Raw genomic sequence first — 13,496 nt, 5'->3', positions numbered from 1 at the left:
ACCTTCGTAATGACAAAGCAATGTGGAATGATCACATTTCTCTCCAGGACCACAAGGTGGGATACATTCTATAAAATCACACAGGAAATAGTTTCACTCGGAAAAATGACACAGAATATACTGAGCATTTTCACTGAAATGATGACGAGGAGGGTATTATTATGAGAATTACCATGCTTGCATTTGTCCACGGAGAGGGTAACGTCATCAATCGCAATATCTGTGTAAAAACTTTCATCTCGAGTTGCCTCAAAAACAACCTAAGAAAACAGGTACTGAAGTTTTATGGCTAAAAACAAAGTGATATGATTCTTCCCAGAAATCCCCGTCAACCCTTATTTTCTCCCGCAGTGCATGCGTGTACCTTGAAAACGCTGTTTATGTTAATATCAACTTCCATGTATCTCCAAAAGTTTCCGCGATTCCCGCTGATATTTCTGACAGGGATACCAAAGACTGTAGAGTTTGTAGTCAAGTAAATATTTAAAGATCCCGCATCAGAACCAAAGATATGATACCAGAATGAGAGACAATTATATAAACCAAGAAGATTACGACTTTTGAGAAAGGTTTGATCACCAGGAGCCGCCGGTGAGGCCTCGGCATATGCATACGAACCTGAAAACAGTTGAAGTTTAAAATTGGTGGATTTTGCATACGACCACGTATTCAACGTAATTATCATAACCATCATTACCATCACCACCATCTTTGCCATCATTACCATCACCACCATCAACACTATCACCACCATCATTACCATCATTACCATTACCATCACCACCATCACCACTATCATTACCATCACCACCATCACCACTATCATTACCATCACCACCATCACCACTATCATTACCATCACCACCATCACCACTATCATTACCATCATTACATCAATACCATCACCACCATTATTAACATTATTACCATCATCATCACGAGTATATATTATCAGCATCCAGATATACCTACCAATACTCCTCAAAGAGGTATGGTCACCACAAGGTCCGGTTTGAATACTTGACGTGCAGCCTTTCATGATGTTCCATTGGTAGGTAGACACGCTGCGGTTCCACAAATCTTCTTCTTCGTCAAACGTCAATATTTCTAAAACACAAGAACGATGAATACAAGGATCTATTCGGAATCTTAAATACATTATTCTACTACCAGTGCTTGGATTAACTTACTTTTCTGGTATTGTGCCTTTGCGTCCAACTGTCGGTCAAATACAGTAAACTCATTTAACCAAATAAATTGAATGTTTGTCTTATTTGGATTCGGTAGTTTAGTATCTGATACAGCCGCAACTTCAGCTAATAGGGTACCATTTTCATAGTACCGTAAGTAGGAGTGGTCTTCCCACGTGATTGCCACGTGTGTGGTGAATGGACCAGGTTTGGGTATCATAGCTCTCCAGTGTTGGTGCGAAGTTTGCATATCGATATTCAAAGCACGATCGTTAAATGTTAACCCAAGTGTTGAGATTTCATTTTGAATCAGAGCATCAGGCATAAAGGATGGAACTAGGAAGAAAAAATCCAATTTTAGTTGACAAATGAAGATATAGTGTTGTTTTTCGTGGTCGCAGTATTTGTTGTTGTTGACAACCATGTTGTCATTGTTACCATGGTTTTTACAGTTCTCTTGGTTTTGTTATTTAAACAGTAATGCCATTATTTTCACCACTAAATCAAGGTACCTTCATTGTAAGCTTGCATCTTCATTTCTGTCTTGATAATCGGCTGGGAGATAGTTTTCCAATACACAGTATTAGGATTGTTTGTCTTGCTAGTAAAGACGCCGTTTAGATTGGATTCCACACAGCCATTAAACCACCACCCCCCTGGATGACTGCTCGTGCACGCATCGGATAGCTTCGGAAAATTAGCCTCGTCTACGGTAGAAAATTTCATTCCTCGATGATATGAAAGTGAATCACCTGCTGTTCCTGTGAATGAAAAACATATCAATCATAATTGGTGTTTATGATTCGCTCTTTCCTACCAATCTTAAATAGTCTTCTTGTTCACACACGTAAAGATCACTTTGCACAAATAAAAAACACACAATATTCTTGCCTGAGTAAGCGCCGAAATTGAGCACAAACTTTGAAGCTTCGTCTCCTACAGTGAAGTCTTCGTAAATCGCTTCATAAACATTAAAATCCGCCGTCCACAGCGTAATTTTCAACCTCTGCCGTGTCTTGGTCAGCTCATGAATGTTCTTGTTTCCGAGCCAAAAATTCGACTCAGAATCCCCAAAACCATCCTTGTAGTTTGCCCATGTTTTACTGGAATAATTCAGCGGAGGTGTGTTGTAAACTCTTCTCTGAAGAACCGTCCATGCTCCGTCGGGACTGTTCAAATCACAATAAGCATTGATGATCTTGGGTCTGCCAGTATGAAAGGAATAATATCCACTTTCACTACGAGCGTATTTGGTTGAGACTTCTGAACAACTCCTCACAATGGCAACTAGACGGTAAAATGTAGTTGTTGTGAATAAACGTTTATTTTACCTGAAGCTGGTGAGAATTTGTAGAGACGGACATATTGGTAAGGATTTGCACAACTCTCTTACCTTTTTCGCATAGAATTGTACTCTGGTGATTATCTGGGACGTCGTAAAGTCCATCAGAATTAAGAGAGACCCGCCTTTCTCCAGTATTAAGACCGTTTGGTTCACCATTAACCCATTTATTGTATTGCAACTTTGTACCGTCCGCCCATTGGTAGTCTGATCCAACTAACTGCAAGTCTTTGAAGCAAAACACCGTAATTAAATTCTATATTCAAGAATATTTTGGACAAACCATAAACATTTTAGAAAGTTGAGGACATCAGAACTTTGCAACAATTGTTGCCAAGTTTTGACAACTAGACAAGTATCAGAAAAGACCGCCGGGAGAATGCAACTGAAAACAAATAGAAAACGTACTGGTGAAGACAATAGGAACTGAACTATCTTTTGTGGAAACACGTATTATTTTCGTCGTAAACTGGTGCTCGCCACGGCTTGAAATTTTTGGCAAATTGTAACCATAGGAAGTACAGTTTGACACAGCGAGATCATAGTCTACTTTCTTGTTTTTGTAATGATAACAATCTCCTTTGTAGCAATCCTTTCCTGAAACGACAAAACAAGTGTGTTGTTTTTTTCTCAACATAAGCATTTCCGTAAGGTATAAGATATTAGTGTGAGGTTAAACTATTATTCCAAGATTAAAACTCCTGTAACGGTATATAATTGGCTCTCTGACCTCTTTTACAAACAACGAACTTTGGCTCATTGCAATCCACGCTTGTCAATTTTTTATTTTCTTTAAGAATAACACACTTGTCAGCAGGTAAAGTTGGGTCGGTGAAAAGGTCTACTCCGAGTGTAGTTCCGTCAGTCCACGTATTTTTATCTCCCATTCCGAGGCCTGAAATCACATTCCAAAAAAACTTAGCTTCTGATTAGACAATGATAAACTATATTGAGTTTCATCGTACGTGGTTTATCATACAACAGACTGAAGACAAGATTTGAAGAACGGAGTGAAGGATTTGAAGACACTGAAGCACATGCTTACCCAGATATGTCTCATCATGGCCGCTTAAGTTCGCTAAGTGGTTTACAAAATACTGATCACTAGCAGAAGGTAAATCAGAATTGAAGCTTCGGCATTCATCGATAGCCTCCAGCCATGATCTCGTCTTTCGCGTCCGGTAAATGCAATATTCATCGAAACAATACACAACTAAAAATTAAGGGTACGTATATTTACTTTTTCATCCAAATAACATTCTAACATAGAAAACTAACAGATGTGTTTTGTCAGTTGTTTTGTTGTCATTCTCTGGTTTGAACTGGTTATGTTGCGCTAAGCCTTGTTATAGAGCAAGCAGTGTTAACTACGGTTCAAAACCTTACTTGATTTTCGGCGTATTTTAATCTCTGCTCCTGATAAAATCCATCCACCCCAGCGCATATTGAATGCTGGATCACTTGGCTCGTATGTTCCTGTCAAAAATGCTTCAGCGCAAGATTTATGCCACCAACCACCGTTTAATTTAACCGCGCAATTACCATCGTCCTGGTCGTTATCAGCGTCTTCCGTTGTGAAAAACATCCCATTGCTGCCACTCATTGTATCGCTGCGATGAGGATCGTCAAATTCGTCTACAGTAAGCTTATATTTCTCTTTTTCACTTCCAACTTTGAAGTTCTTGTACAAAACAACAGAGTTATCCCCTCCATCGGACGCAATATCGAATATAACCTCATTTGGTGTCTCAGTTAATCGATGAATCAGATCATTACCAAGCCAGAAATTTCGATCCAAAGAACCAAAGCCTTGTCTGTATTCCTTCCAGGTACGGTTGAAAGGCTCAATTCCGTCTGCGCGTCTCATGATCACGGTCCAGCCGCCGCCCCTTGCATCCTGGTCACAATAAACCTAATGAATGAAATGGATTTCAGAGCTAGGGTGGTATGCAAGATCTACCAATAAAATATCACAGCCTTCGAATGTTTCAATTCATGTTTTCTCTGTGTAATATCCAAACTCTTCACTCTTCGGAAAATTAGCAAAGCTTGGTAGAACGTTAACTAACTCTTCATATAGGAAAATATCCCACAGCTTGAGTGGCCTCAGCCACACCACAGACGTGAAGTAGTTTTTTTTAACGACCGCCCAGTCAAAGTGAACATAAATTCCAGAAAATTCTATGAACTTATCTTGATGATTGCTTACCTGAAACGAACCCAAGCCATCGGGATCAATAGAATATACACCGCTTCGTGTTCTTCCAGAAAGAAGCAATTCAAGACAGTCTTTGGGCTTCACATTATCTGGATCTAGATCTGGAATTAAGAAATAGCTTTGCTGGTAAAGAATTTTCACCAACAGATTTCTCTAATGGCTTCCCTATATTACGACAAAATATTCATCGTTGGTCTGAGATACAATAATCTCATTTGTAAACACTCTAATAAATTAGACCTTCCTACCTTTTTCACAAAGAAATGAACTGGCTGAATCACATGCAGCATCATTCCACACTCCACTGGGTTGTAATTCTGTGCAAAACTTTGTCTCGGGCTCATTTGGTTCGTCTTCAGCCCAAAGATTGAAATCAGGGAACGTCCCATCAATCCAAGAAAACGCAGTAGAATCACTGAATCGTTTCAAACCTTAGATGAAGAAAATAAATATTGGTTCGTGATTAATTTAATCTTTGCTAAAATAACCAGCTCTCGCTAAGTTCTGGCGAAACGTTTTAAAAAACCAAAACAATAATCTTGGCAAAACTATGCCATGAAATTTCAGAATGTTCCTAGCAAATTCTCCCGTTATTTGACGAATTTACCATGATCCTGCAAAGTAATTCAACGAACATCGTGGAGTTAGTGCTTACCCAACAAGACAGAAGCTGGAAATGAGCTGTTTTTTGTAGATGAGTGAATATACTCCATAAGAGAATCTTGCTTTTTTTTAGACGAAACTTTCACAAGATCATAACCCAAGTCACGGCAGTGATTCTGCGCGTCAGCAAAAATCTTCTGTTCCGCATTATAAATAAAACATTGTTCTTTAAAACAGTATTTTCCTAAAAAAAAGCACGTTTGTGTTAGATTTATCACGGCAGTCAAACATTTACTCTTTAATGAGACGTGATAAAGAACATTACACAAATTACCTCTTTTGCAAACGACAGTTTCTCGTTCATTACAATTCTGAACTTTCCAACTGCCATCTTTTTGCAGGACAGGGCAAGCAGAACCGATGAAAGGCGTTTTAAAGTTATTAAAGAGAACTTTGCTTCCATCTGTCCACGTTGTAATATTACGCATTTCTTAAACAATAAAAAATATAATATTTTTACTTTTCTATTATACAGAAACTCACCGTTATACTCACATCAATGTCAATGAACTGTTTCGTTTTTCGGCAAGATTTTTTTCTTTCTTATCGAATAAAAATAGCAATATGAAAACTGGGTTTTAAACGTGCAATGTACGTACCCAAATGAACTTGGTCAATGTTTTGTTCCTGAAGTATTTTATCGACAATAAACTGGTTTTCATCCGCGTCGTGGACACTCAGAAGATCTGCATGGAATCGCCGACATTCCTCGCGCGCTGCGAGCCAGTGATGCGATGTTTTTAACAAATAATAGCAAAACTTCTCGTTGCACGTGACAACTGACGAAAAACAGAAAAAAAAATATATAGAATGATATAGTTTCATATACTGCATGCAATTAACAAATATAATAGCAAAAATTCTCGTTACAAGATTCCCGCGCTGATGATAATCTTTAGTGTGAAGAGAATATGTGTATATAAGGAATAATATACTAACTATTGTTTTTTCGTGTTTTCATTTCAGCTCTGTTAAGTCTCACGTTGCCCGTCCACAGATTAAACTTCATTACTTTCACCCAACTTCCTCCATGCACACCATTAAGATGACATTGACCACATGCTGAAAACCACCAACCACCTTTTCGTTTTACAGCACAATTTTCATTCTTATGATTGTCATGATCTCTGTCATATGTTGTGAATCGCTTACCATTTTCGCCTTGCATACAATTAGCTAGAAACAGAGGCAAATATAACCTTTGTTGGCCACTTACCCGATCGAGTGGGCATTTCATTATAACAATTGGTCAAAATCACATGAAACCAAGCCCTCCCCCTAATCCTGACTCGTTCGCAACGCCCCTGCAGATAACTAAGTTTTGTTGTAGTCGATGAAGACACACACGATGAGTAACTTGTTATTGGCATTTAGTTCAGTAGGACTGAAGTTTTAGAACTTATCAGGATAGCAGTTTCTCTCAAACACATTTCAGCTTAAGTCATTACCTACAGAATCTTGATATTTCGAGACGTGTAATCGATAAAGATCCTCTTCGCTATTCACTTGGAATGATTTATACAAAACAAATGCGTGGTCACCCTTTTCAGAGTTCAGATCAAGCAAGAGTTCACGCTTGGTGGGCGCTAATCGATGAATAAAATCATTTCCAAGCCAGAAATTTTTCTCAAGATCTCCAAATCCATGTTTGTAGGTCGCCCAATCACGATTAAAACTTTCACTGCCATCAACACGTCGTTGGAATACGGTCCATCCTCCACCAAATTTTTCTTGATCACAGTAGACCTTGACAAAGAAAATCCAGGTTTATATAAGGGCAGAGGAGTAGTGTAAAAGCGTGAAGCGTGTTGGTTATGGACAGATTTATAAAGCAGAAAAGTGAACTGAGGTAACTTGTTGTTTATGGCCATTGAAAATAAGTATTTTGTTTGGCCCATTTAAAGGAACTCTTAGAATGATATATCAACGTATATCTAACACTTTGTATTTACTGGTAAATGAATAAAGTTGGGTGACATGACGTACCGTGATTGAGCCATTTCCGTCTGGATCTATTGAATATTGTCCGCTTTTTGTATTACCAGACAATAGCAAGTCTAAGCAACTTGTGTAACCTAGGATAGCATTGAATTCCGTATTACTACGTTATAGTCTACGACCTGCAGGAAGAAAGGTCCATCTGTAGTAGGTTTCTAGGAACACTGGATCAATAAGAGATGATCCTTAATGGACCTCTAGGAAGAACAGTTTAGAACTGATAGAGCTATATCCAGTATAAGCAAGTTAATAATATTTCCAACCTTCGGTGACTGCAATACTTCCGACCATTCGCTCGTTAGATGTATTGTTGCAATCACTCTGGTCACTGTCTGATATCTAAAGATTTCATGCAGTCCACTTTCAGTATTTTGCAAGAAAAAAATGATTTAATAGTATCGAGTATTTCCCGTGCAATGCAACTCACATAAACTTTGTAAACACCAGGAACTTCAGAGGCACGTAGAGGAATTTCGAAGTCATGATGCAGGCAGTCATATGAGAAACGAGAGGCAATGGTATGAACTTTGCCGAAAACACGAAGACAAATGCTCTTTTTACAACCAGGACATTCGCAATCCTCACAATAACGATACCTTCCTGAGAATAGAAGTCAGAATATGTGTGAAAATTAAAACTTATAAAAACTTGCAATTTTGTAAAGGATGTTTTCAAAATAACATCAAATAGCATTTTCTTAAACGAAGTACCTTTAATGTGAAAATCTCTTCCAGCAATTGCAGTGTCGGTAGAAACCAAAAATTTCGGGTTATCTGTGAGAAGAAAATAAGTTTGAACTGACTGAATTGTGCCTTCTCTTTGCACAGATTGAAACTAAGATAAACCCTGAATGTACCGGTATTGGTGAATTATATTTTCAATCATAGCAACCAGAGACTAACCTGGATAGCAACCATATATTTCAGTTTTTAGACATATATCGTTATGCCAAGTCTTTACCACAAATCTCAAGGAAAGCGCCAGGAAAGGTTCTTCAATTTCATTACGAATGGTGACAAATGCATTAATATTTCCATGGAATACCTAGCGAACAATAAACACATGGAAAATACATCTTTTCTTGAATATATTGTGTTGAAACACAAACCATTAAGGCCAGTATAAGGCCGATGCTGAGAGAAAACTATTTGTTTAACTATTATGTTGAATGTCTGTTTACAATGACTGAGTTCAGTTGTTGTAGCTGTGTCAAAATATGACCGTTTTACCATTTTGGCCGCTTAAAGGAAAGTGCTCCAATATTACCTTATCGTTTTTTCTTTTATACTTTTTCCACTTGCGTTTTGTATCCTTGTACATTATTACATAGCTTTTGACAAAGCAAGAGGGTGAATTGGCTGAAGATCCTACAGTTGCGACAGCAGTTACTCTAACAATTTCCAAAAAGTTCACTTGTAAAAACTCGTTTGGTTTCAGATTTTCTGCAAACCAGCCGTTCGTGTTAGAAAGGCGACCATAATGAGGAGGTTTTTGAGCTTTCCAAGATGAGGCGTTTATTCTATCATCGGGTAAGCCATTGCTAACTCCCAAAGGCGAACTACAAGCTAGAAGAAGTATTAAACACTTCATGAAATGAAACGGTGCAGTATTACGTGAATAGCGTACAGCTATTTTATTTATATATCATTTGCAATTTCATTTCGGCCCAAGTAAACTGTTGCATGCAAATCAGTTAGTCTGTGTGTGTGAAATGACAGTCATTACTTACAATTTTCACAACTGTACAATTCCATCCTCAATGAACAAAAGTCACTACTGCACGAGAGAGGATGGATGCGTATCTTTCTGGTAAAACCAGTATCATAAAGGCAGTTTGAGACAATGTGCGAGTTTTTCCCCAACGTCCGCTCGTCATTTCCTTCAAATATCTAAAACAAGGCAACTTTAAATATACAAATCAAAATAAGCTGTATATTACCCAACCAAACGAGTTGTACAAACCTTCAATTGGCCGTTTTCTTTATAATCCTTCCAAAAACTACTTTCGTCGTGAAGTCGAACATAGAATTCCTTGACATAATTTAAATCGGTTCCACCCTGGGTAGCCAGATGCGTGATGCGTTTCAAGGTGTTTAGATTTATCTGCAGGTAGTAACCTTGCAAAGAAAAATATTTAAATGAAATGAATTTACCGTTGCTAGGTGTCTGGGAAGAGCTAGAAATTTAGGGGAGGCAAAGCTTTCGTCATAAATTAATAGGTTTTTGGAACTGATTAAAATTGTAAACTTACCAGAATTGGCCACTTTCCAATGTCCGTTATAGTTTAACCTAGCTTTGGTTCGGGGGAAGCCAGGAATTTCTGGACCATTTGTAAAGAACTGGTGAGCTCTAGCAAAACGCTGCACACCAAGCACTCCAGTACGATCTATGAGTAAATAAGAATGTGATTTTTTACGATGCACCATTATGGAGGTGATTTGATAAAAAGGACGGGGTTACGGGTGTTGAAATGGATCCTGAATATCTTGAACAGATATCCGGTGGTAGAAATTTCAGAGATGGTACGAAAGCAAGCTTGGGATGATATAGACACGTGCATAAATGAAGTTCAGAACTAGAAATACGAATGAAATTCATATAGTCTGTACTCCCAGTCAGACACATAAACACAAGGTGAATGCATTGCTTGTGGAGGTAGTTAAACCTGTTTAATGAAATTCTTTTATTGTTTGATAATTTAGTTATCAAATGTTATTAAATGTACAGCATATCTTATATGATGCCAAGTTTGCTTTCCGACCATCACCTGAGAGGTTTTCCGTGCGTGTGAAAAACGATGATTAAGAGACGAAGTGAACATTTCCAGCTCAATCTATTTATGCCCAACACAAACCTTTTCCGGTTGATCGCATCATCATTTTCGTTCTTTTTAGGCTCTCTTTATTGCCCGTCCATTTCTTCCAATATATTCCATCTGCTGCGTTCTTCGACGTGCTGTAGTATTTCCCGTTCAAATTCGAAAGCATTTCACCATCCGTGTACCACCATCCACCGTGAAGTTTTTGAGCCACAGTTTCTTTTTCCCCTTTATTTTTGGCTGAAAAAGTTTTACTTCTTATCTGTCCCAAAGCATTCCCGCCTGGACCATCAAAGCTGTGAAAATGAAATATGTAATGATCCTCGGAGCCAACTGTCAGCTTGAATTCCCCGTACAGGCTGTGAGCTTTTTTGCCAGAAAACCTTTCAAGATCTACACGTAAGGTACTGGTAAAGACGTTAGTCAATCGCAGAATTTTATCATTTCCAAGCCAATGTTCACTACGTGGGTCACCAAACCCCTGCGCATACTCGTCCCAGGTGCGATAGAAGTCAACTGCGCCATCCATTCGTCTTTGAAATACGGTCCATCCACCCCCGGCTGTAGTTTGATCACAGTAAACAGAAAAAGGTCCTTCGTTCCCAGGATCTATTACATAAACGCCATCTGAAGTTCCGCCAGCCATAAGTACGTCCAAACAATCTTCAGCTATGTTTTCTGGTAGTGCAAAGAAAAATCCAAGTTAAATAAAAGCGTTAAAGAAGACGTTAGTCAGATGCCAAAACGTGAAAATGAAAACCAAAAGCCAGTTTGTTTAACCCTGGGTTTACGCAAATCTTTACATTAAGTTTTTGAATCATTTGTTTACAAAGTTGAATATCTTTTTTTCATAAATATATTCTGGACCGATAGAAGTTACATTTTCTGAAGTTTTAGAACGAACAGTTGCTCAAACGCACATAAACTAAAACACTGGATTAAAACTTAACCCAAGGTTAGCGTTAACCGAGCTTTGAAAAACTGGCCTCAGGGAATCCAACTGGTAAATTTCTGCATATCCTCACGTTTCACTTACACTAATTACACTGTACACATGTAAACTTACTAACATACATCATACACAGAGGATGGATTAATAACACGTTAAGGCATGATTGAGCAAAGACACCTACATCTTTAAATCAGCAAGACCCAAGTAAAATCATTAATCTTACACATGCATGAGAGCCATATTAAACCATACCTTTTATACTGCGTGGAACATGAACTGTCTGAGAAAGTTTGTTGAAATTGTTGCGTTCCTCCTCTGAAAAACATGGCCATTTTAAGTCATGGCGTGAAATAAGTGAATAATGAATAATGAAAACAATGAATAATTTTGCAGCAAATAATAACAACAAATGATGGTGTATTGTTGTCATATACAGTATTAAAATGAAGTTCATTGAGAAATTTAACTAGTAATGACTGAAGTAAAACAGCTGGAAAATCAGACTGTACCTTCTTTACACGAGAATATTTCTACGCGGGCACAAAGTTGGAATCCTTTGTTCCAATTGAGGAAATATATTTTGATAAACTGAGCAAGAAATGCTCGATGAAAACGATTAATTACCATCGAGTTTTCGTCCTCGTTCGCTTGGAATACCTTGAATTGATCGTATGAAAATAATTCAATTTACATTACTCTTAGAATTTACAACTATAATCAAGTGAAATTCCACAAAATCATTATAAATCTTGACTAACCTTTTTATCAAGTCCTTGCTTTACAAAAGTCCAATTGAAGGAATCATTACTGAGTTGTATGAAGTAGGAAACTGGGTAGCCACGATGTGTGTGGATTTGACCACGGCCCATAGTTCCCACCCCACAGATTTTTTTTATATCACTGAGATCAACTTGCAGATACGGCCGGTTGTCACCATTGTTAGTATCGGCGCACCAGCTCCGTGGATCATTTCTCTGTGTGTTTGGTCTAGCATAATATTTGTCATGCCAAACGTTTATTATTGATGAAGCATTGATCGCACTGTCAGGAATAAAATCGTTTTCCATACCCAACGGCTGCAATCCAGTGATATCTGAAAAAGAACGTTCTTGATTATCCCAAAACTCAGATAAAACGCTTTACCAAAACGCTTACTCAAACACACACCTTCAATTGGCTGCTGACATATAAAACGCTTTGGAGCAATGTCGCACGGGAAATCATTATAGCCGCTTCCAATTAAAAACGTCACACATTTTTCATTTACATTATTAGGTTCATGAACCTGCCAACGTGTAAACACCAATTCGGAACCATCGACCCAACGAAAATCATGCAAGTTGTTTGGATGTCTGGTTAATCCAATATAAATTATACCAATGCCTTCGCGTTCAGCAATATCTTCAATAACTTTCATTGCATGTTCATCAGGAATAATCGCCAGATCCGTGTTCATTGCGAGACAGTGTGAGCGTGCGTTGTACCAGGTCAGGCTTTGTTTTGGTACGATGAATTTATAACCGTTTGAATAGTATTTGAACACGAAGCGTTCTATGAAAAGAAGAAATGATGATTCTTTGAAATTGTTGATGAATGTGTGGTTGTGTGACGTGGTTGCAGGTGAAAGCTGTTATCGGATGTTAGTGGTGATCGTGTGGTGTTTGCGGTCCTTGGGAGTGGTTATGTAGCAGTTTTGGATATATGGTGATAGATGTGGATGGTTTGTTGTAATCGTTGTACAATAATTTATAATAATACGTCAACAACATGAATTACCGTGCTTTGACATGCTTGTAGTCATTTGGGTGTATTTTGGAACATCATTTTTCATCCAAAAACCCAGTGATAACTTTTCGCGACACTCAGTATTATTTGAGCCACAGCTTGAGTTGATATTGTAAAGAAACTGCGTATGACGTCCCTCCAAGCTCATTTCTGTTCCAGCAATGCCTTCTGAAGGGTTTTGAAAATATTCTTGAACTTTTGGCTTCAATTTTCCTGGAACGAATACAAATTTACATTAAAAATGTTCTTTGACACGTGCTCGATTTGTCGGGACAATTTTAACACTTGCTTGAATTTAATTCACTTACTTTGGTTAAGAGGTACGAATACAGCGACTTTAATGGTTTCTCTGCTGTTTCCAATTTTCTCAGCAATCCAATCGACTTGGTCTTGACCTTTATACCCAACAAGAATCCATGATCCGTGCTCAGATGCCATGGAATAACGCAGTCTGATAGCCCCGAGTGTTTCCAAAAGAGAAAGAGTATCGTCTCGTGGTCTACACATTAAGTAAATCATTGTCAAACATA

General features: G+C 38.1%; 1 protein-coding gene across 1 annotated transcript in view; it reads right to left on the bottom strand.

Annotated features, from left to right (window-relative positions):
* LOC114517402 overlaps positions 1–13,496 on the bottom strand; it is a 28,083-nt gene that overhangs the window by 8,612 nt on the left and 5,975 nt on the right. The window contains exons 17-51 of the mRNA XM_028537099.1: positions 13,275–13,465; positions 12,958–13,179; positions 12,349–12,732; positions 11,940–12,274; positions 11,691–11,838; positions 11,434–11,496; positions 10,266–10,907; positions 9,663–9,797; positions 9,374–9,528; positions 9,141–9,300; positions 8,678–8,976; positions 8,314–8,455; positions 8,122–8,184; positions 7,839–8,011; positions 7,675–7,750; positions 7,400–7,488; positions 6,862–7,159; positions 6,353–6,589; positions 6,013–6,192; positions 5,688–5,843; positions 5,406–5,597; positions 4,999–5,181; positions 4,742–4,851; positions 3,919–4,444; positions 3,578–3,745; positions 3,263–3,427; positions 2,941–3,129; positions 2,584–2,760; positions 2,082–2,477; positions 1,703–1,951; positions 1,191–1,526; positions 973–1,107; positions 365–618; positions 173–260; positions 3–68 (exon numbers count right to left, since the gene is read on the bottom strand). Of these exons, the coding sequence (XP_028392900.1) occupies positions 3–68; positions 173–260; positions 365–618; positions 973–1,107; positions 1,191–1,526; positions 1,703–1,951; positions 2,082–2,477; positions 2,584–2,760; positions 2,941–3,129; positions 3,263–3,427; positions 3,578–3,745; positions 3,919–4,444; positions 4,742–4,851; positions 4,999–5,181; positions 5,406–5,597; positions 5,688–5,843; positions 6,013–6,192; positions 6,353–6,589; positions 6,862–7,159; positions 7,400–7,488; positions 7,675–7,750; positions 7,839–8,011; positions 8,122–8,184; positions 8,314–8,455; positions 8,678–8,976; positions 9,141–9,300; positions 9,374–9,528; positions 9,663–9,797; positions 10,266–10,907; positions 11,434–11,496; positions 11,691–11,838; positions 11,940–12,274; positions 12,349–12,732; positions 12,958–13,179; positions 13,275–13,465 (7,382 nt within the window). The remainder of the gene's footprint in view (positions 1–2; positions 69–172; positions 261–364; positions 619–972; positions 1,108–1,190; positions 1,527–1,702; positions 1,952–2,081; positions 2,478–2,583; positions 2,761–2,940; positions 3,130–3,262; positions 3,428–3,577; positions 3,746–3,918; positions 4,445–4,741; positions 4,852–4,998; positions 5,182–5,405; positions 5,598–5,687; positions 5,844–6,012; positions 6,193–6,352; positions 6,590–6,861; positions 7,160–7,399; positions 7,489–7,674; positions 7,751–7,838; positions 8,012–8,121; positions 8,185–8,313; positions 8,456–8,677; positions 8,977–9,140; positions 9,301–9,373; positions 9,529–9,662; positions 9,798–10,265; positions 10,908–11,433; positions 11,497–11,690; positions 11,839–11,939; positions 12,275–12,348; positions 12,733–12,957; positions 13,180–13,274; positions 13,466–13,496) is intronic.

This window comes from Dendronephthya gigantea, unplaced genomic scaffold (assembly GCF_004324835.1).
Source record: "Dendronephthya gigantea isolate DGI-Jeju-01 unplaced genomic scaffold, DenGig_1.0 000009F, whole genome shotgun sequence".
In the NCBI taxonomy this organism is placed as follows: Eukaryota; Metazoa; Cnidaria; class Anthozoa; order Malacalcyonacea; family Nephtheidae; genus Dendronephthya; species Dendronephthya gigantea.
The sequence above is the reverse complement of the archived record's forward strand: the minus strand, read 5'-3'. Positions and strand labels throughout refer to the sequence as shown.